Genomic DNA, 21,583 nt, shown 5'->3' with positions numbered 1-21,583 from the left:
AAAAAAACATTACAAGAAAAAGAAGATCAAAGTACCATTAGGTCTCCAAACGATAAAATTGAAACAATTCAGCCTCACATTTTTATGGAAACTGTCCACATTCGCAAATGCAGCACAAAGTATCCACCCACCTTATCAGCAGTGTTCAAAGTAGCAATAAAGCTGATGTTTTGCTTGCCATAAGAAGCACTCATGTGCAGAGCACAAAGGAATTTAGACATTTCCACAGAGATGTTTCCTCTCAGAGAAGGAGTCCACAGTGAGCTGAGGGAGCCAGAAGCCTCTACAGCCCATTTCCTCACAGCACTCTGCACCCCTACCTGCCGAGATCCAGAAAAAGAAAACCCCAATTAAAAAAGAAAAAAGTTGTGATGTTTTATTTTAATTAGACATTAAATGTAAAGACTTAAATGATGTAACCAAAAAAATGTAACTCACAACAAAACAGAGAATTGCACACTTCAGCACAAAATGAGCCTATTGCAAATTTAAAAACACCAAATGCTTAACTGCTTACTTGAAGGTAGGTGGTGGCTGGTGTGTAGAGCACAAGACGGACCTCCTTGTCTCTGCTCCTGTACCTGTACAAGCCCCTCATCTTGAGGTTACGGATGCTCAGCCACTTGCTGGTCATCAGCTCTGATGTGAGCTGCAAGGTGTGGTGGTGCAGCTGGCTCAGCTTATGGGAGGTATAGATGTACATCCAGGGAGTATCCATGTTAAATATGGCTGAACCAACAAAGAATGATAGTTTGTGTGTTCCAGATCAACAATTCACACATGCAACAATTAGACGAGGCTGTACCTTCCCATTTCTTCTGCTGAAAACTTTTGGTTAAGTGTTTCCAGTGTAATTCGGCTACAAGTGGTATCTGGTTGTTGTAATTGATTTTTAGGTGTGTGGTACTTTCAGAGCCAAGCTGCAGTAAGTGCCAGTGCAGAAGTTGAATTCTACAATTGAGATTTGCCTCTGGTACTTGTAGATTGAACTAGAAAAAAGCACATGGAAAATATCAATTTAAACATTGGACCGTGTAAAGTCAGAAACTATGAGTGGGCTTACTGCCAATGTGTAACTGGTGTGGTTTGGACTGGACAGATTTTTGAAGGACTGGTTCAGGAAGAATATCTCCTTGTTATTTTTATCATCCCAGTTTTTGCCATAGCTTACATCCAGGACTGAATAGATGTGGCTGAATCCTTCTTCATGCTTAAGGTGGATCTAAACAAGAAACACCATTTAGCAAAACCAACCTGCAAGCTGACCCTTATGACCAAAGTAATACATTGCAATTCCATCTACTATGTGTTAGCAATGTGTGCATGCATCTGCTGTAACCTTATGATTAATGGGATCCATGTTGGTGCAGTGGAATTCATGATCAGCCCTCACGATGTAAGTGAGGTTTGCATCTCTTTCGCTTTTCAGTTTCTGTGATGTGAAGCATTCCTGGTGCAGGAGCCTGGCATCATCTGCAAGAATGTAAAACAACAAAAAAGAAAAAAGCCTTTAGAGTTTATAAGGGCACAGTATGAAGATTTAAAAAAAGAATATCCACCCCCACAGTTTTATGAAAAGTAATTCAACTAATAACCATTTAATCCATAATGTTACTTGATGGATTAAATGGAAACCAATTCTACACACAGTACGTCAGCATGGCCTTATGGGAAGTCTGGGAATCTGCTCCCCCCACTACTCAGAATAAAATGGATGGATGGATCTGCACAAATCTTTTTTCCATTTTTTTTAATTGGTTATCACAATTAGATTTGTTGGGGATATTTGAAAAGTGATGTTTTGACATTAAATAGTAAATCGCTTTTAATTAATTAGTGCTTTTCTATCTTCACAAAGGCCTAAAGCGCTTTACAGTTGCAAGTCCCATACATCCATACACACACACACACATTCACACACTGATGGTGGCAGAGCTGCCAAATCAAACTACCAGGAGCAATGTGAGGTTCAGTGTCTTGCTCAAGGACACTTTGACACATGGGCAAACAAAACGGGAACCAAACTGGAAACCTTTTGATCAGAGGTAGATTTTTTGATGTTAAATATTATGACGTCTAAATAGCGTTGCCATGTCTTTGCTTTGTTGTTTTTGGCTTTTGTGTTCAGTTCAAGGACAGAACCCAGATTGCGAACATTAAACACAATCATGGTGCAACAGCAAGTGACTGTTTCAAAGGTCTCTGTCTAGATCTGTTGGTGAATAATCTCCAACAATGTTAACAGTCTTAACCGTAAATATAATCACAATTTTTTCAATTAATTATCTATAGCTGTAACGTGTGCCTATGGTTCTTATTTCTGTTCCACAAACACATACTGCACCTAAACTTCTCATTCTAACAGGTGTAAGTTTAATGATTTTGTCCAGACTGGGAAAGACACCAAAACAAAGAGTGGCATGAGGCTTGGGGCATGCACATTTAAACATGTGTACCCATGCAGATGTCATCAATTAGCACAACAATTCTGCATCCTTCTGTGCATGCCCGTAGTGTTTCTGTTGTCCCCAGTTTGTATGTTGTTCAGTTGCTAAATTTTTCACATCTTTAAAGGTGAAACACTTGCAATCTTTACACAAAGGTTTGGACGATAACACTTCATTACCCTATATATTAAGAGAAAACATTAACATCATGAACTTTTCATTATTATGATTATTATGAAACTGAAGAAATGTTTCAAAGCTACAAAATTATAAAAATGTTTTTTTTTATTAGCATGCAGAACGTGTTTGACCAATTCCTATTCCTACAATCCAACCAGATTGATCTGACAATTTACCATTAAATCTTGTTTACTTGTTTGTTTATATGCATATTTAATTTACACTTGATTATCTTGCAATTCAAGGAATCTGGAAAACTTCCCCTGCGATGTTCAGTACCAGGTATTTACACTGGTTTAATTTTTGGCTAAAGATGCATCGGATCGTTGAAAATTAATTGTTACACTCCTTGTTTCAATTTAATGTCAGGTCAAGGCTCATATCTTAAAATGCCTATTTAAGTATTATTAACATTTACTTTTATAGAAATGCTTTTTCAACAGCAAAGTTTTATCTATCAGACATTCAGTCATCTCATATCAGAGTAATGACATTGCACACCAATGTTTTTATTTTGATTTGATTTATTGGTTTATTTTAAATATAAAAAATAATGGAATAATACAATTAAAAAGTACAAAACAGATTTATATCAAACTTATTTTAGATATTACCCACATTTCCTATATCAAACAAAAAAAGTCCAGTTAAAGAATCGAGATTTTTTTACTAAACTAGTTTTTTTCTTTAATTTTTAATTAAGTAGTATTTAATCAGATCCTTTTGCTTTGATACTTCATGTAGGCTATATTTGGTCTCATATGCAGCATAAGGGCGGCAGTTTAGCTGAGGCGGTAGAGCAGGTCTTCCAACAACCAAAGGGTTGGCAGATCAATCCCCGCTCTCCCAAGCCAACTGTCTCTCCATAAGCACGGCCAGCCTGCAGCCCACCACTCCCTTCAGGGGATGGGTCAAATGCGGAGAAAGAATTTCCCCATTGTGGGATAGATAAAGTATTAATTATTATAATTTTTTCATTTATTGCTTGCAAAAAGAAAAAAAACCTCTGGCTAAAAGAAAAATTAAAAGTTTAATCCAACAAACTTCCTGTTGTTTCGATGTTGTGTCACTTAATTCTTTCTGAGCCTGATTGAAATCTATGATGAAGAGGCAAGCGTTTTACCTTTTTATAAGTTAATCAGATAGCTTTAGCAAAGAGTTGTTTTGTTTTTGTTTACTTTTATAGCAACTTCTATTTGCCTGCAGTTTTTCACTGCACTTTGGTTGCCCTACAATGGACTGGCGACCTGACCAGGTTATGCCTTCGCCCAACAGTGGCTGAAACAGGCAACCCTGTGACCCCATGAAGGATTTAGTGAGTTAAGAAACAGGATGGGTGGGTGGGTGGATGGATGGATCGCACTTTGGTCTTTCAAACTCTGTCGATTTCTACCAGTGGTATGTTAACTATAGACACAAATTGTACAATCAGTTTGAGCACAAAACATTTATTTTTGGATGAGAGTGATCCATGACTAGAAATCATGACTGTTTGGGGAATTCCTCCTCACCTCCTATACTGTATTTCAGCCTGAGCCCAGAGTGCCACGATCCCACCTTTGACTCCATCAGCCCCAGCAGCCTGCATCCAACCACTCCAGGGAAGAGGAGTTCAGCCTCCAGGGAATACTGCCTGGTGCTGGTGTCCCACCGCCACTCCACAGCAACTGAAAACAGACGTTAGTGTCCATCAACTTTCAATGATCTCTTGAAGATGCGTAAAAAGTAACAAAAGTTACCTGATAGAGATGCCACTTCACTTAATAAGTTCTTCACCGTGGCAGAAACACTGGTCTTCCTACCAAGTTCTTGGGTCACATTTGCAGATAAGATCATGGGATGGTTGTCAGAACACAATTTAGCCTCAAGATAATAGTGTGTCCTCTGCTCAGATAGAACTGTGTGGGTGTCAACCAAACCCTATGATGAATGAGATCATTGTTAAATCCATACAGGGGAAAGATGTGTAATCATTGCAACATTGCAATGCAATACTTGCCATGATATAATAATGAAAACTGTCAATCACAAGCTCCAGTCTTCCAGACTTTATATTCCTCTCATGTTGAAGTTGACCTGAATGAAATATGTTTTGACAAGAAAATCAGAGAGATCTTCAAGATGTTTTCTTAGTAAAAAGGCTAGTTGAGTTAGCACCTTGTATCTGGATGGTTTTCAATGGATGGGTGACTCTGAGCAGAACTCTGTGAGAGTTGATGACCAGGTCGACAGACATATCCCTGGGAATGGAAGACTGAGGGGTGGCAAGCAGGAGGTGAATGGAGGCATCTCTTGGGAACCAGGAACCTTTCTATGTTACAGTGAAAAAAAAATAAGGAGGAAACTCATCTTACACTTCTCTGTGTTTCAAAGACTGAGAGAAAGAAAAAGAAAGAACCAGCAATGTCAAATTTCACAAAAACTTAGGAGAACTTCAGACAAATTCACCTGATGATGTAGGAAGTATGAGGCTTCCAGCAGGTAAAACTGGAGACCACTGTCCAGCTTCAGTAGCCTCAGGGAGAGATGGGCTGGTCTAAACACGGGGACTGTCAAACCAGCGGCAGCTGATGGATACGAGACATTAGAGCACAGTTGCCAGCCGAATATTTTGGACCCTGTATATTTTTGATGAAAGACAGTAGAACCTTGTTAAAAATGTTCATGATTTCACAGAGTCATTTAAAAGTGGACAAAACTTTTAATTCCTGCTCCGATCATCTTTTGATCTATTTTAAAGCGTCCCCAGTGGTCTTTTAATAATGATTACGCCGTTTTTAACTGAAATAGAAAAAAAACTGTTGTTTTTTAGGACGTAGTTTCTGCAGAGCGGCAGGAGTTAATTAGAAATTCACCGCTGAGTTGTGAGCGGGGACTGTTGGCACAGGGTAAACCCGCACCCTTCCCATCATCCACATGTTGTCATGATTGGGGTTCTTTTTTGTTCTAGTTTTTTTCATGTTTTGTTTCTGTCATATTAGAGTTCTGCTTCCTGTTAAATTTTGAAGGTTTCCTGCTTTTCTTTGTTTTTGAGTTTTACTTTCCTGGTCCCAATCTCTCCTGATCGTTTTCACCTGTGTCTTGTCAGTCCTGTTTGTATATAAGTCTTGTCTCTGCCTTCCTCTGTGCTGGTCCATACCATCTGATTCCCTGTGGTCCTGGTTACCCTGACAGTTGGTTTTGTTTGGTTACCCTGCTCAACAGTTCTTTTTGTTTCAGTATTAGAACTTTTTTTTTTACGTTGAAACACCTCCCGTCTCTGCATTTTGGGTCCTTCATCAACCCCCCAACCTGACACATGTACACGCTCTCCTATACCTTACAGCCCTCACACCCCTAACTTATTATTATGGTTGCAACAAAAATAGCAAGCAATATTGGAGTTGTCCAGCTGTGGAGTTTTGAGCCAGATGGATGCCAGCTAGTAGAAGGGAAATTATGACCTACATGGATCTAGTCGTCTGCAAGTGGATGCATCAGAATGGAGCGAAGCAGAGAGCTCGTGGCGTCCTGTAGTGGTCTGTACGTCACACTAACTCACTTTTTCCAACTGCATTTTTGTTTCTGCTCCTGATTCATAATGATTTGAATAGATATATATTCAAATTGCAATTTTAAGCTTAATTTTCTTCATAGATGCCCTCCATAATTACAAGAAGCACCAAAAACACAATTTTCATTGGAGTGGGTCTTTTATTTATTTTATGGTTAAATGGTAAATGGCGTTTACTTGTATGGCGCTTTTCTACCTTCCTTGAAGGCCCAAAGCACTTTACAGTTACAGACTCATTCACACACTGATGGTGGCTCCGCTGCCAAACACAGGCAAGGTGGGGTTTGGTGTCTTGCCCAAGGACACTTTGACCTATGGCCGGACAAGGCAGGAATCGAACCTGCGATCTTCTGATCAGAGGTCGATCAGAGGTAGGGTGGTAAAAAATGTATGCTAAAAACTGCATTCTGAGTAGCTTATTCCTTTATTTAAATCCTAGTGAATCTGGTGATAGTGCCGTTCTGCAGAAACTATGATCTGGAATGAAAGTTTTTTTTTATTATTGTGCTTTCTCCCATCTTAACTAAAAGAACACTGGGAATGATTTTAAAATAGAGCAAAAGATGATTGAAGTGAAAATTAAATAAATGAGACATACAAGTTTTTGGTGTGCATGTGGTTTTGTGGACTTGATTTTTCGGCCCCTTTATCTCCTCTCTGTGGTCTCCACTGAGCTGAAACACTTTGGAGCTATGGAACACAAATTTGAAGTTAATGAGAAAACATCAAAACCATCTTAAGCCCTTAATATCATAGTTCTAGTTAAAATTGTATTCATCACATACATGCAGTGTAATGCTTTGTATGATTGTCCAACATGTAAACTTTGTATTGGTGAGTTTTTATAGATAGTTTTTAAAAGAGAAACGCAAAATGGAAAGTGTTTCTTATCTATTCTAATTTTACTTTTAGAAAAGTAAAATAATGAAATTATCAGCAAAATTGTGATATGTAAAGAAAAAAAAATACTTAGGTTGGAATATAAAAATACAATTCAATATTGTATTAATGCAAAATAAAAAAAAACACTGAATGTGCGGTAATCTACATAATCTTTTTTATTTATTTAAACACAATAGACATGGTGGTAAGGACACGTAGCAGCTGTACAAACTGTATAAAGGTGACGATTTTGAAATTTGTAAAATATAAAAAGACAAATTTGGTAAAATGTCAAGTGTGACTGTGCAAAAAAAGTCAACTGTAAAAATTGCGTTCAAAGTATCTCTTACCTACATAACAAAAGAAAAATATTCTGTCATTGCACAGTCTGCAGGTTTATTTAGAGATGCTTTTGAGGTGCTGTGTACCTGAGAGAGATTATGTCCATTGAGTCTTCTGGTGTGTTCAGCACCACCCTAATGTTGCCCCCGTCCTCCATCTGGATGCTGCCATCCAGACTGGTGGAGCTCTTCAGCTCAGCAATCCACTGCACAGCGGCCTGACCCAGCACACTGTGAACTCCCACTGTGGCAGACAGGCTCGAATAAATGCTGAAACCCAAAAAATCCTGTCACTCACTTGTAAGGAAATGATGGTGGCTGTGGAATGAATTTCAAAGTACAATTGCATAAAAAAACATTAATTTGAACCTGGGTTTGATATATCCGTTCAAGAAATAAGGAAAAGGATCCCTGTAATTTAACTTTCCATTAAGGTACAGTGAAAACATAGAAGTTAGGTTCAGGGCCAGTTCCAAAGGTAAACCGGACAAAGATGGCAAAACCATTGTCTCTGTCAGCAGTGGAGACATGTGTCTGAGGTGAACATCAAGACCCTGAAGGACACATTGGAGGACAACATGAGAAAAAGGTCAGCATTTAAATGGAGAAAGAAATGTCAGTTGTGTACAAATTTTACCTTCAGGAGCTTCACAGCCAGTTCAGCCATACTGGGTGACACCTGGCTGACCTCTCTGTAGATCTCATTGCAGGTAAAAATACTGATCTCATTCCCAAACACCTTCATGCCTCCCCAGCATCTGGGCTTATTCTCTTCCATTTTTTTTCCAACAAAGACCTGCAAAAAGCAGAAAGCTTTTTGAACATTTTTAAATAAGCAAAATAAAAAATCAGATATAAACACAATCTACTATTTCAGTTCCTTAGTGTAAACATTTCTAACTATCTTATTTTAGTAAGATGTGCCCCAAAGTAAAGTTGTCAATTAACATTTTTTGAGAGGAATGCTCATGCATTCGAGCAAATTTGACCCCAAAGTTCGCCTCATTTAGCTTGGTTCTTCACAGTAAAGTAAGGTTGGCTTGCGGAGGAGAGCCTCAGCCCAGCTTGGGGGACTCTGGAGCCATTTGGTTTGGTGTGATTGATAAAAGTGCTGGGACATGGTTCTTTAAAGGTATAACCTCAATTTCACAACTGCTCATGCATCTGTTTCTGAAAAAAACAACAAAAAGCAAACTGCAAAGAACTTTGTGCTATAAAAGACAATATATAACATGGTTTGGCACTATTGGACTATTTTTCTTTGTGAGCTTCTTACTGCTAAATGATAAACCAGTGAAACATTTTTGCTCCAGCCTGTTACACTAATTATGTTGTTTTTGTTATTGACATACAGGTCGTAGTCAATATAAGTAAAGCAAATGCCAACCAGGAAGATGTATGGGTAGACAAATCTGCTGAGGATGTTAGAAGAGGAATTTTAGAAAGTTTTGGTATTACAGCCAATCTCATTGGAGAGATTGAATCTCTTGGAAAAAACGTTATTTTTCTCCAAAATAAGAAGTGAATAATGTGGCTGAGAAAATTCTCTAACACTTCTCCTGGCAAAAAATAATTAATCAAATACAGTTCTTTACGGAGGAAGCCCATTATGAGTGACCTTTTTTTAAGAAGTACACTCACTCTTTTACATTCAATGCCTTGGGAGCCCTGATAATTGGTGTCAGGGGCATTACACAAGGGGTTTTGAGGGCACAGCAAATACTGCTGGTCAAATGTCCTGATTTGAGCCAGATGGTACCAGGGCTTAAAGTCCCCACTCCAATCATCTTTTGATCTTATATAAAAGTGTTCCCATTTATCTTTTAATTATGATCATGTCATTTTTCGCTAAAATAAAAAAAACTTGTTTTGTTTTCTAGAATATAGTTTCCGCAGAGCGTCAGGTATTAGAAAATCCCCCCATCCCCTCCCAATTCTGAGAGCTCTCTGTTTTATCAGACTTTGTGGTCCGCCCCCAGAGCTTTTTCTCTGTCACAAATACAAATCTTTTTCAAATGGCATTTTTTATTCTGCTCCTGATACACAATTTGAATGAAGCTCAATTGTCTTAAGATATGCCCTCCATTATCAGAGAAATGCCACAAGAACTTGTTAAAAACACCAAAAACACAATTTTCATTGGAGTAAGTTTTTAAGTCGGTGAGCCCCGATACATTTTTGATTATTTTTTTCTATATGGTAAGATGACGATTACTGTTCGTCTGAGGCTGATTACTTGTAAAAAGACTCACTTTACTTTTTATTCATGTTTACATGAAACAAAATGGGAAAAATGAGTGTAAGGTGTTACAACAAAAGCCTTGAATGTTTGAAATGTCAAACCACAGCAAAAAAGGAATCTGCTTAATCTTTTGACACAAGGCTTTGAACACTTTCAAAGATGACCTTTAAAGACTGTCTTACCATAGACCTCGCCCGATTCAAGTAACAGTCGGTGGTAGCCGAACACTTTTCTTTCCCTGCTCCTTGGGATTCCTTGGTTGTCTTCCTTCTCCCTCCTTCCCTGTGTTTTTCGGGTGCAGCAGAAGGTTCCCTCTCTGATATGTCTCCAAAGAAGTTCTTTAGAAGTGGCTCAGCGTTGTCAATGTGGATGTCCACCTAAATGCAGGAAGAGAAAGTTGTGTAATTATTTCTACAGAAAATAACCCCTGGGATGTGGAACACTGAACATCATTATCAGGACCAGGTTTGGTCTTGGTCAGGGATCTGCAGCATTCAGTGCTAAAAGCCATTTGGTTCAGTTTCCCACTGACAAAAAAACGTACTTGAGTAAAAAATGCAAGAAAGTCAAACATGGCATTTTCATCGTTATGACTTAGTTCTCCATCATTCTTTTCTCCTTTTACTTTTGAATATGAACAAAAAAAATCTATACATATCAATGCAATTATATACGTGAAGAACTTTGATAAAACCTCAACTAGAAACTGGTATGCAGTAGAAGATAAGAATTTGTTCTTAACTTCCTTTAACTTTCTAACCTATTATTTATTCAATTTATTAGCATTTTCCTTTAAAGCCAAGGACCCTCAATAAACGGACAAAAGAGATAGATGTGGCTCCAGGATGCAGACCTGCGGTCTATATCTAAGTATCTAGTGTAAAACCAAATTATTCCATAATTCAAAGCAGATCAATTATCATCTACCAGTATGTATTTTTTCTTACAAATGTCAAACTTACTTCCAGAATGTTGTAGGCTCTACCATTAACATACATCGTCACATTTGCAGATGCAGATGTGGGTAGGAAGGATTTTGGAGAGAAAATCAGTGACGTTTCAACATTATGAGTTCCTAAATCTGAAAAAAACCAACAACAGCAACGTAGAGGAATGGATGGACTGTTACCTTGAAGCATTGAATATAATCACTTATTGTTGGAATTTACAATTAAAAAATACAAATTTGTTTTACCAGAGGCAAAGGTTTGTTCTGAGTAGAAAGAGTATTTAAGAAACTCTCCTTCAAAATCTCTGCTGATGATGTCATCAGGCAGGGTGTCGATCAAAGCCTGCTTCATAGGGTCTTCACTTCTTAGGACATTTGTCAGATGACTCCACACAAAGGAGCCCACTAGAAAAACATGAGAACAGAGGAAATATATATTAACAGTGATCAACCTGAACCCCAAAGGAAAGTGAAAAGGTTAAAACATTGTTTGGTATCCGTTTTCAAGTTTTGCAATACGCACACAGTTTTTTCATCTTTTTCTAAGTTCTTCTAACGCTAAAAAGTTGTTTGCTCCAACCATCCTCCATTGAGAATCATGGAACATGTTGTAGGTATTTCTTTGCTACAGAACACAGCGACCGATCTGACCTTGGCTGGATGTCTCACTCCTCAGTGTTGTCTTCACCACATCAAACACGTCCTGGCCAGGGCAGAGCATGAGCTGCTGGTATGCAGCAATTCTGACCTCAGTGTCTTCCTGGGAAGAACTGTACAGCTTCAACAGCACCGACCGCTGATGGAGGGAAACACTTTCAGTGACCTGTGAAACTTTCAATTTTCACCTTCTTCTCAACTCATTGAGGTTAAACTATCACTTTATTTAGACAAAAGACAAGACAATATAAGATACTTTATTGATCCCAGCTTGGGAAATTCAGTTGTTGCCACGACTGTGTACAGCCTCAAACAAACAAACAATGAGCGAAAAATATCAGGGAAGCAATCGGTCAGATATCAGATTTAAGAAGACAAATATCAAATGAGTTTATCTATGGCAAAAGGATAATTAGGAGTTATAAAGTCAAATAGATCCCCAGGAGCATGGTTGTACATTTCCCATACGGCATTGTGACATGTCTGTCCAACAAACATAAAGTTAAGATTTGTTTCTCTATACATGTTTCCTTACAAACAATTGAATAAAGTGGAACTTTTACCATATTTTGGGGGGGCATCCAAAATACTATAACTAAATTAAAGCTTGAAATATTGCGCAAATTATATATGGAGTTGCAGTAATCATAACAACATGTCACTTGTGCTATTGTAAATATGTTTGGCACATTACTTAAACACCACCTACAGTATGAAGCACATAAAAATAGGACACAACAGCTTTATGCATTTTCTAACTTTTGTTTTTTTAATATTTTTGTTTGAAAAACTGAGTTTTAAACTTAGACTTTATAACTTCCCTTTACTCTCCAAAAACTTGATTTTCTTGCCCACTTATTTTTGGGAAAGTATGCTAGTCTCCCTGTTTCTGCGCAACTTAATGTGCTAAAAAAAAGAATTCGGGGACTATCTATTCGAAAATACCATCTTTGATTTCGTTTTGCTTTTTATTGTCCAAATAAACTCACATCGGCTGAGCAGGGAAAGCGCCTGAAAGCTTGAACAGCTGCGAGTCTCAGCTCCAGGGGTGTCGAATGGCCCATGATGCAGCGGGTCAACAGTGGGATAAAGGCAGCAGCAGACAAACCAGTATTCCCCACAGATTTCAGGACATAAAGGAGCTGCAGAGCAACATACAGTAGATTGTGAGCCATTTTTTTTCATTTTTATTTCCTTTCTTTGTACACATACGTATAACCAAAATCGAGTGAGTGTATTGTTATGGAAGTTGGCAATTGAAATACTGACAACCTAGGGTTTTATTTGCATTTGCATTATGATAGTTCCATGTGATGAAACAAATGGTTTGTTTAGACTAATGCAAGCTATCAGACAAAGAAAACTTTCAGTTTCATTGCTTTCTACAGCTGGTGCAAAGTCACAGATAGCAAACAAGACTCGTGGGACAAACTTCGGGGCTGAAAGATTGACTGTCCTGTATAGTTAATAGCTTTAATTTAGACAGATATTAGCCAATAGGGTTTCCGCAGAAAGCCCTTTCCCTACGGAGGACTAAACTCAAAATCAAGTAAAAGTCTGCAAGTCAAACTACAGTTTGAAGCAGAAACATAGATGAACTGTAAAACAAAGTGTATTTTGTCAAGAAAATTAAACAATTAAATATTAGGATTTATAGCTGTGAGGCAGATAATATATTTGCAGATTCTATGAAGTGCCAAATCTCAAGGTCCCCACTTAGTTTCCAATGTGAGCTAACCGAGCAAACTGAACTTCTGCTTACTATGGCTTTAAACTTCACTTTATGACTGTGCAGCACAGGAAATACGTTGTTCAACATCTCTGACATATTTTGTATTTGTCAAAATATTAAATTGCAGAATTAGTTGCCCCCATGATTGCTATACCCATTTAATTAAGTGCCATTAATCTTCCGATGTGGCTGAATTTCTAGAAGTGTGACAAAATTCAGTTTCAGTAAATAACATTGAGTTATTAACAACAGTTAATAGCACTGAGTTATTGTTACATGTTTGTTTAATGGCCTAAAATAAACTGTAGTTGAGTAGGGTTCTAAGACGAATGCATTTCAGAATAAAAGTGCAAAACAGTAGGGCTGAGGTTCACAAAACTACAAATAAAATCTGTGGTGTCCTGTGATCATGTGAATATTGTGGATTTTCAAACTTTTGAGTAGACATTGGGTCTCCTAAAGACATATATTTTTACATTTTGCCAAAGGAATAAAATTTACACAACTCCTTTTTACTATTTATTTCATAATAAAGATATCATACCTCGTTTACTTGATTGAGTTTATCTCCCTCGCAGCCCACACCCAGCATTTTCTGAAGCGTCCTTTCAAAGGTTTGTACCTGAGGTAGCTCACTACAGGATGTGTGTGACTTTTGGCACAGCTGATTGATCAAAGATGATCCCGTCAGCAGTACTTTAGGCCGCAGCTCTGGGATCTCCAGTAAGGCCTGGCATAGACAAGCAGATATCACTTATGAAGATGCTCTTCATCAGGAAAAATGTTATTTGTGAGAGATTTGATACAATCATCTGTGTTTCCCCCAAGTTCCTACTGTAATGGAGCCAATGATCTGTGGTGATGGATGAGGGATGAAAGCTATGGTGGTAAGAAAAGAGTGAGCCTGCCCCTCCTCCACTTCTTTGTCCCGAATCAGGTCACTCAGGAGCATAATGCAGCTTTCAGATCCACAAGCTGGTAATGCATCCAACAACGGTTGCCTGTTAAAACAGTCAACTGTCAGTCAACAGCAGTATCAGTTTCTGCTAAATCTGCTATCTACCCGATGTTGTATTGTTTGAAAAAAGAGCTTTACATTTTGTTAATGTGCAATTTCATGACCACCACTTAGCTATGGAGCCCCAAATTGTTCATAATTTAAAAAATAAATATGACCATGTGCAATCACACAATCAACCAATACATCTCTCACAAATATATAAAAAGATCGTGAAATTGTGAAATACCTGCATACAGATTTTGTATAAACCATTATATTATAAAATATATTTCATTTTGCTTTAAAAACCTGTTCATTATTTTAAAAAAGCCTTTTAAAATATTCCTTTTTAATCATGTTGTCTATTATTATAATTCTATGTTTTTTTCAGAACCTCAGATTTCAAAATCAATATTTTTTAAAGTAGCTTTGTTTTTTTTACATTGCTGTTTTCTGAATGACTTATTTATTTCATGATGATAAGGTAAGAATATGTCCTTGACTTCCTTTAAGTTTCTAACCTATTATTTATTCAATGTATACGCATTTTTCTTTAAAGCCAAAGAACCACAATAATAATAAACCCACAAATAATAACTGCTCATTAATAATGAATAGCTCTGACAGTAGATTAAACCCATTTCACCATCACGTCAGTTATCTGGCATGTTTGAATTTTTGAGAAGTGGAGAAGCACTCAAGACCTCTGGATTTTGAGCTTTCACTAACAGTTAGCCATCACAAGAACAGGCAGGCGGCTGGTTCCAAATACAGCAGGTTTATTAGCTCAGCTGAAGGTTCACAAAGCTAAATCAGGGTCAGGCAGGCAGGAGTCAATAACAAGCATGGGAGCATCAGAGAAGAGACAGGGCCAGAGGGCCAGAGGGCCAGAGGGCCAGAGGGCCAGAGGGCCAGAGGGCCAGAGGGCCAGAGGGCCAGAGGGCCAGAGGGCCAGAGGGCCAGAGGGCCAGAGGGCCAGAGGGCCAGAGGGCCAGAGGGCCAGAGGGCCAGAGGGCCAGAGGGCCAGAGGGCCAGAGGGCCAGAGGGCCAGAGGGCCAGCTACACCACTGCATGATGACAACAGAGTGATTCAAACAATACTGCACACTGAAAGAGGCTCAGTGCAGTGTTTAAGTACGCTGTGGCTGATCAATGAAGGAGAGTCAGGTGTGTGGCATCTAGGAACCCTGCCCTGGGGTTGCTGGGAGATGAAGAACATGCAGAACTCTGGAGATGATTCCTGTTGATGACCAGAGGGGGAGACAGCTCTGATATTTGATTGCTTTCCCAAAAAAATAACCAGTTTGGGCAATCTTAGAAACAGAACCAGGTTGCATATTTTGTTTGGTTAATTTGTCAAAAAGGAAAAAAGTATCATTTTTAAAACAGACTTTTGTGTTTACGAAGATTGTTGTAATTTTGATTTGAACTTGAATGTTTATGAGATACAAAAAAAAAATGCAGAAAAGAAAAAGAAAAAATGGAAATACTTTAAACTGCAGTAACTTTACATAAAGTGTCATGAACTCCCATTTGATTATCCTGTGAAAGATGGTAATTTTTTAGGAGCTGAATGATCTGCGGGAAATAGAACTAATACACTGCAATGAGGAAACACTGACCAGGCGTTGTGGCACTTGAAAGACGCTTCTCGCTTAAGTGTTTTCAGCTGTGAGAATGCAATCCTTCTTAACTGGAACACAAGACGGAGGAACTCTTCAGAAACCTAAGAGTAAATACAGATAAGAAAATAAATGTAACATTTAAAAAATCCATTCATTTTCTAAACCCGTTTTATCCCTTTCTGGGTCACTGGGCTGCCAGAGCCTATCCCGGCCCCTCGTGGGCAAAGGCAGGGGACACCCTGGACAGGTCGCTAGTCTGTCGCAGGGCCACAAATCACACACCCATGCCCTCTTACATTCACACCAATTTAGAGTAACCAATTAACCATCTTTTTGGACGTTGGGAAGAAGCCAGAGAAAATCCACGGATGCACAGGGAGAACATGCAAACTCCCCATAGAAAGGTCCCCCATTGATGTTCTGTTTCAGGTCCCCCAGCTGGGACTAAAACCACATCCTTCTCGCTGTAAGGCAAAGAGCATAACCACTGTGCCACCATGCAGCCTATTTCAAAAATCAGGAAAACAATTTTGTAGTGTTATTCAGTACTAATCTTTTCATGACGTTTTCTTACCAGAACTGAAAAAACAAGATGAAATGAGACCTAATTCAAATTTGAATTTGAAAAGAGACCCGATTAGTCCTTCTAGTCATGCTTTATGTAAAATCAGTAAATTGTCCTTTTATTTGGTTTTTTGTTGTCTTGATTTTTCAGATTTGACCTGTTTTTTAAATGTATTTAATTGTTTCTCTGTATCGAAATTTCAAAAAATTGGATCCCCTAATTTATTTGACTCTGTCTTGCAGTTTGTTCTGCTGAAAAGTTTGCATGCATCCAGTGAACGGCACCAAGACTTATTTGTTTCCAGACAGACCAAGTTTCCCTTACTTCGTCTATGTCAAAGCTGTCACGCTTGCTTAATCTAGCAGATGATCAGATATAACCAACCTGGGTGTATTTCTGCTCCTATTTCTTAGGTTAACAAGTCAAGACAAGTTTAAAGAGAAGCTCGGGACCAAAGTTAGGTGGATTAAAAAGAACTGTTGCTACCTTGTAATGCAAAACTAAAACTCCACTTGAAAAAGTGCATTGAAAGAGTTCCTATTTAGGACTTCAAATTCTTAAAAGAGCCATAAAATGCTGTATTAAAAACAATCCAATCATCATCTTGCATACCTTCACATAAGTATTAGTTTTTGTAATGATTCAAAAAGAATATTGACGTCTTTATGTATTGATTGTATTTACCTAGCTTGTCTAAATCAGTCATTACTGCTCATCTTTACGGTTTACTCTGAAAGGTTTAAGAAAAGCATGATGTAAGCCCTTTAAAACAAGACTGGTTAAGTTTTGGCTTACCTTCTGTAGAACTGAAGGGATTCTGCATAACAGCCTCACAGTTTGACTAACTTCTTGTGCTGCTGATGCTCTAGTTTCTTCCAGATTCAAAGCTCCTTCCTTCTCAAACTCCATGTCGGCCTGCACACTGGGGCTTGCAGACTCTAGTGAAGTCAATAGAAAAGAAAGAATCAAAATGACTGAGAAATTGGAGTTCTGAAATGAGACTAACAATGGTCCAACACAACTGTGACCTGATTTTGTTGGAAGGCCTGGCTGGGCTGTGAGAAGAAATAAGGAAGAGTTGGTTTGGGTCTTTGTTAGCACTGGAGAGGTCATGGAAATAGTTTCAGTGCAGTTAACCTCCACCATCACTGACTCTCCATGTCTCTGAACACAGTCCAACTCCATTTGAAGTAGCTGCAGAAAAAAGCATTAAAAATCAAGGTTCACTTCAAAACAAAACTTTGGAGAAAATAACTGTATCCTTGATATGCTGGACAAAATATAGCTGTTTGTGTTTACAGTGGACTTCCAGATTATCCCCAAAACTATGACCTTGGTCTTCTCAAGAGAACTTTTTTTTAAAACTTTTTTATTTCCCCCACTTAAAGCCTTGGAGAAAAACAGAGGTTGCTCCAACTCACCTTGTCTTCAGAAAGAGTGACTGAATGAGGCCAGAAGTCATCCAGCCTCCACTGCTGACACTGCTTTAGATCTCTGGTTTTATGCAGTGCAGTCCCTCTTCTCTCATACCTACTTGTGCATTCACCATAAATATCAGTCTGTGGATTTAACATAAAAGGGAAGTTTCTGCTAATTAAGTAAAATCCAAATCCACCAAGGCATTGGATTTATAAATGACTGTCAACGCACCTCTTTTTCCACTTTGAACGTAATGACCATGGGGGAGGTCTGGAGCATGCTCAGTAGAGCCCTTTTAATGTTGAGAGCCCACACCTGCTCCCCCTCCTGGAGACAGAGGTCTGTGACCTTTCCACCCCGGAGGGAGAACTTGAGGCGTGTTTTCTCAAGCGACTCCCTGAGAAACAAAAACACCAGATGAGCCTCTTTGGGACCTGACAGCACTCACAGGTCAGGCAGAGGAGCTTATTTCTTGGCAGTGAGAGCTACAATAAAATGACTTTGGAGGCACACTACAAATGTTCAAAGTTTAAGAAAAAACAGACAGGATAGGATACGACCTTAGACTTTTCAAGGTCTGCACTGGATGTTCATGTTGAGAGGAGAGTCGCTTTATCTGGGAATTCCTTATCTGTTGGACATTCACGCACATGAAGCCATCGTATGGTTTTTAGATCAAATTTTACATATATTTTGACGAGCTGACCTGCATCATTAAATGACATTTGGATACCACAAAAAGATCAACCACGCAGTCCAAAACAAGGCCATTCCTACCACCATTGGACCCATGTAGGATGGTAGCCACCGTTGTGGTGTACCTGTAAGTATACCTCACGCCCATCTGATGTGCCAGGTCAGAAGCGGGAATTCCTGCACAATGTGACAAACATCAAAATTGAAGTTGCATGAAAAAGCTTAAAAGTTATTTGATCTGAAAGCTGGCAACAAATACATTTCAAGATGTGACAACTTACCAGTACAGTTTGAATCACAGGGGTTTGGTTCCATGTGAAAGCCATCTGCTACTAAACAAGAAGCTCAGTTGGAAAAAAAAAAATTACTCACAATGAACAACATCCTTCAGAAAAACTTCAATGCTGCTCACGCATTCACTTATTGACTTGCTATTCTTAATGAAAACTCAGAAAGAACCAGACACATGCTTACCACTGCCAATGAGAAAAATGAGAAACACATGGGAATAAGTAAGCAGCAGCAACACAGCCATCACCGGGATCCGCTGCTGGTTTGGTGGCCCACGAAACCGTTGGTCAGATGAAAGCCGAACTCTGTGTGCTGCAATGAAATGACCAGGCCTGTATGTGGGCTTTCACCCTGATACAGGCTGCTCCCAGCAACCAATCAGAAAAGAGAAGCTAACATCCCAAGCCAATCACTTCATGTGGATTATATAGACACAAATGACACCAATGAGAGTACTGAGCAAATAAATCACCAAACTCTCTTTTTTTCTACAGCCTTTTTCTTATAGTAGCCTTTCATACAAATATTTTGGAGAGAATCAGGCTTTAAGAAAATGTCAGTCTGTATTTTGTTAATGTGGGTTCTCTTTTCTTGTCTGATTCTTTTTACAATGATTTCTATTCTTGCTATGTGCTTTTTCACTCACTTATATACCCTAGTATATACATTCAAGTGTAGAAAGACAACAAATCAAAATCATATCAAATCAGTTTAATGCTACACATGTAAAGCATACAAGAAATCATGTTTCAGTACCCGTTCACCCAAATAATAAAAGTTTAGAACAAATACTTAAGTGTGCATTGCTTCACATAAAGTACAGTATGTGAAATGACTTATAATATAAAGCACAGGACACAAAGTGATTGTAACATAAAAAATGTAAATTATGGCTTTATTTCCACTGTTACTGACAAAGACCTAATCTCATCAGTTCTTTTTTCTGAATGCTTTCCAGGAAAAACTTTGGTAGTTGGTGCCTGTAGTGTCTCATCCTGAAGGGAGCAGTACAACAGATGGTGTTCTGGGTGTGAGGAATCAGCACGAATCTTCACCTTCCGTCTTTCTGATTTACAGGAAGCACATATAAGTCAACCATGCAGGACTGATCAGCCCCAATGGTTTGTTCTACAGTTCTGTTTTAATGTAGCAGGTTTTTTCTGCTGTGAATGGAGCCAAACCAGACAGCGATGAAGAAGAAGAGAACCAACTAATCCCTTCAGGTCATTCTTAAAATTCCACTCCAATCATGTTATGATCTACTGTGTTGTTCAGTGCTGTTATGCCGGAACATTATGCCGGTTTTAGACAAAATCCAAAAGCCTGTGTCGCTTTTCTAGGACATGGTTTCAGCAGAGCAGCAGGAGTTCAGTAGAAATTCACCTCTGAGTTGCAATTTTAAGATTAACTGTCTTTATATATGTCCTGCACAAGAACATGTTAACGACACCAATGACACGATTTTCTTTAAAACTAGCTGTGAAACTGCAGCTCCAGTGGGTTAAACTGAGCTGATGTAGGAGGTACATCATTTTTTGTCCCTTCGTAACTGTTGTGCTGTAGTTGTTTGACTGCTTCTTGTTACAGGAGATGGTGGTGACCAGGTAGATGTTGGCCTCTCCTGCAGGAACAGGACTTTTTAATATAAGTATCCATTTTTTAGCAGTTTTTCCTTACTGTGAAGGGGGGTCAGAGGGCAGGGATGCCAGTTTAGTTTAGTCTTTTTAGTTAAAGTTTTGGTATTATCCTATTGAATTCTATGCATTTATGATCCTTTTTGATTGAATATGCACCTTACAATTACCGGTACAAAGTCCACTGAGACGACTGTTGTTGTGAATTTGGGCTATACAAATAAAATTGAATTGAATAAGGTAAAGGAGTGAATAGATTCCTACCAAAATCCATGAACATCTGCAACTGAACCATGTGACCAGTTATTTCATTCCCCATACAGATTCTTGGATTCAACTAGTGACTAATGATTTATTTCTCTAGAGCTCATGATCCTATTATGAACTATTTAATGGTAATATTTATACCTCTATGGAATTCCATGATAAAAAAAAAACTATTTTAGAGTGTTATTCAATCCCATGCAGAATAGGAACTTTTTCTCCATATTTACTTGTGCAAAACTCAGTAGAACATTTATTTTACAGCTAATCGTGTTACTGCTTTCAACACAGTTTAAAAGAAAAAAAGCTGAAAAAGTCAAAATAAGGGCCACTATATTTATTATATATATTTTTTATTTACACAAAAGCATTTGAATTCTGTAAAACTATAGCATTGTTCAGCATAATATGGAAACAGGGAAATCTATTACTCAGCAATACACATTGTTTAGATTTAACTGCACAGCCACAGACACACATGCATGACCACAATCGATAAACCACTGCGCCCCAATAGGTTAACCAGTTATGACCTGATTACAAAGTTCACAAAGGACAAAAAAATAGAAACAACTAATAATAGAAAATGTCTTCTTTAATTTTGAGATTGACTCAGATTGGACCACCTTCTTTAGGCTCTTTGTGTGTAAGGAACAGAAATCCACAGCGGGATTCTTCATCCTTATCTCCTTCCACCATCATTAAACTGCCATACAGTGCCACCTACTTTCCACCATGCATGCACCCGCCACCGCGGTCCACGCCCGTGCTGTGCGTGCCGCCGGTTCATGCTGCATTCACGAACATGGACATAATCGTATACGGTTAATTTATTTAACCAAAAAGTGTTGGTTTCAGACTTAAACATCAATGTACTAAATAATTCTGGAGTCAGTTTAATTAAATTACAGAAAGAGATTGTATTTTATATATTAAATTATTAAAACAGTTATTTTTCAAAACTGATAAGGACGATATATTTTTCAAACATGCACTTTGAGTTTAAATCATACATGCTTGTGTTTCGTAATAAACAAACGTATTTTTTTAATTTACTACATTATTCCATGAACTTTTAAGGAAGTAAGTAACCACTCTTAATAAAC

General features: G+C 38.3%; 2 protein-coding genes across 6 annotated transcripts in view; both read right to left on the bottom strand.

The window, feature by feature from the left end:
• The window catches only part of LOC101165344, a 36,133-nt gene extending 31,560 nt beyond the window's left edge, over positions 1-4,573 (bottom strand). For 3 of the 5 annotated variants that reach the window (XM_023965367.1, XM_023965369.1, XM_023965368.1), the window contains exons 1-7: positions 4,367-4,570; positions 4,139-4,294; positions 1,340-1,473; positions 1,064-1,222; positions 806-989; positions 518-729; positions 132-320 (exon numbers count right to left, since the gene is read on the bottom strand). In XM_023965367.1, the coding sequence (XP_023821135.1) occupies positions 132-320; positions 518-729; positions 806-989; positions 1,064-1,222; positions 1,340-1,473; positions 4,139-4,294; positions 4,367-4,463 (1,131 nt within the window). In that variant the 5' untranslated portion in view covers positions 4,464-4,570. Of the gene's footprint in view, positions 1-131; positions 321-517; positions 730-805; positions 990-1,063; positions 1,223-1,339; positions 1,474-4,138; positions 4,295-4,366 lie in introns of all 5 variants that reach the window. The other 2 variants (XM_023965370.1, XM_023965371.1) reach the window with 1 other exon arrangement.
• On the bottom strand, positions 4,537-19,950 carry LOC111949039 (apolipophorins-like). The gene is made up of 24 exons (XM_023964947.1): positions 18,763-19,950; positions 18,570-18,632; positions 18,299-18,465; positions 18,153-18,223; positions 17,824-17,989; positions 17,595-17,732; positions 17,202-17,367; positions 16,969-17,111; positions 15,606-15,709; positions 13,819-13,984; positions 13,528-13,713; positions 12,241-12,393; positions 11,246-11,390; positions 10,841-10,999; positions 10,608-10,726; positions 9,828-10,022; positions 8,041-8,199; positions 7,773-7,957; positions 7,491-7,673; positions 6,779-6,870; positions 5,076-5,245; positions 4,785-4,938; positions 4,623-4,703; positions 4,537-4,547 (listed from the first exon to the last, which is right to left on the bottom strand). The coding sequence occupies exons 1-24, from the start codon at positions 18,821-18,823 to the stop codon at positions 4,537-4,539; spliced, it is 3,237 nt and encodes a 1,078-aa protein (XP_023820715.1). The 5' UTR covers positions 18,824-19,950.
• Positions 19,951-21,583: the final 1,633 nt, after the last annotated feature.

Source organism: Oryzias latipes, chromosome 17, assembly GCF_002234675.1.
Source record: "Oryzias latipes chromosome 17, ASM223467v1".
Taxonomy (NCBI): Eukaryota; Metazoa; Chordata; class Actinopteri; order Beloniformes; family Adrianichthyidae; genus Oryzias; species Oryzias latipes.
This window is presented reverse-complemented; position numbering and strand designations above follow the sequence as displayed.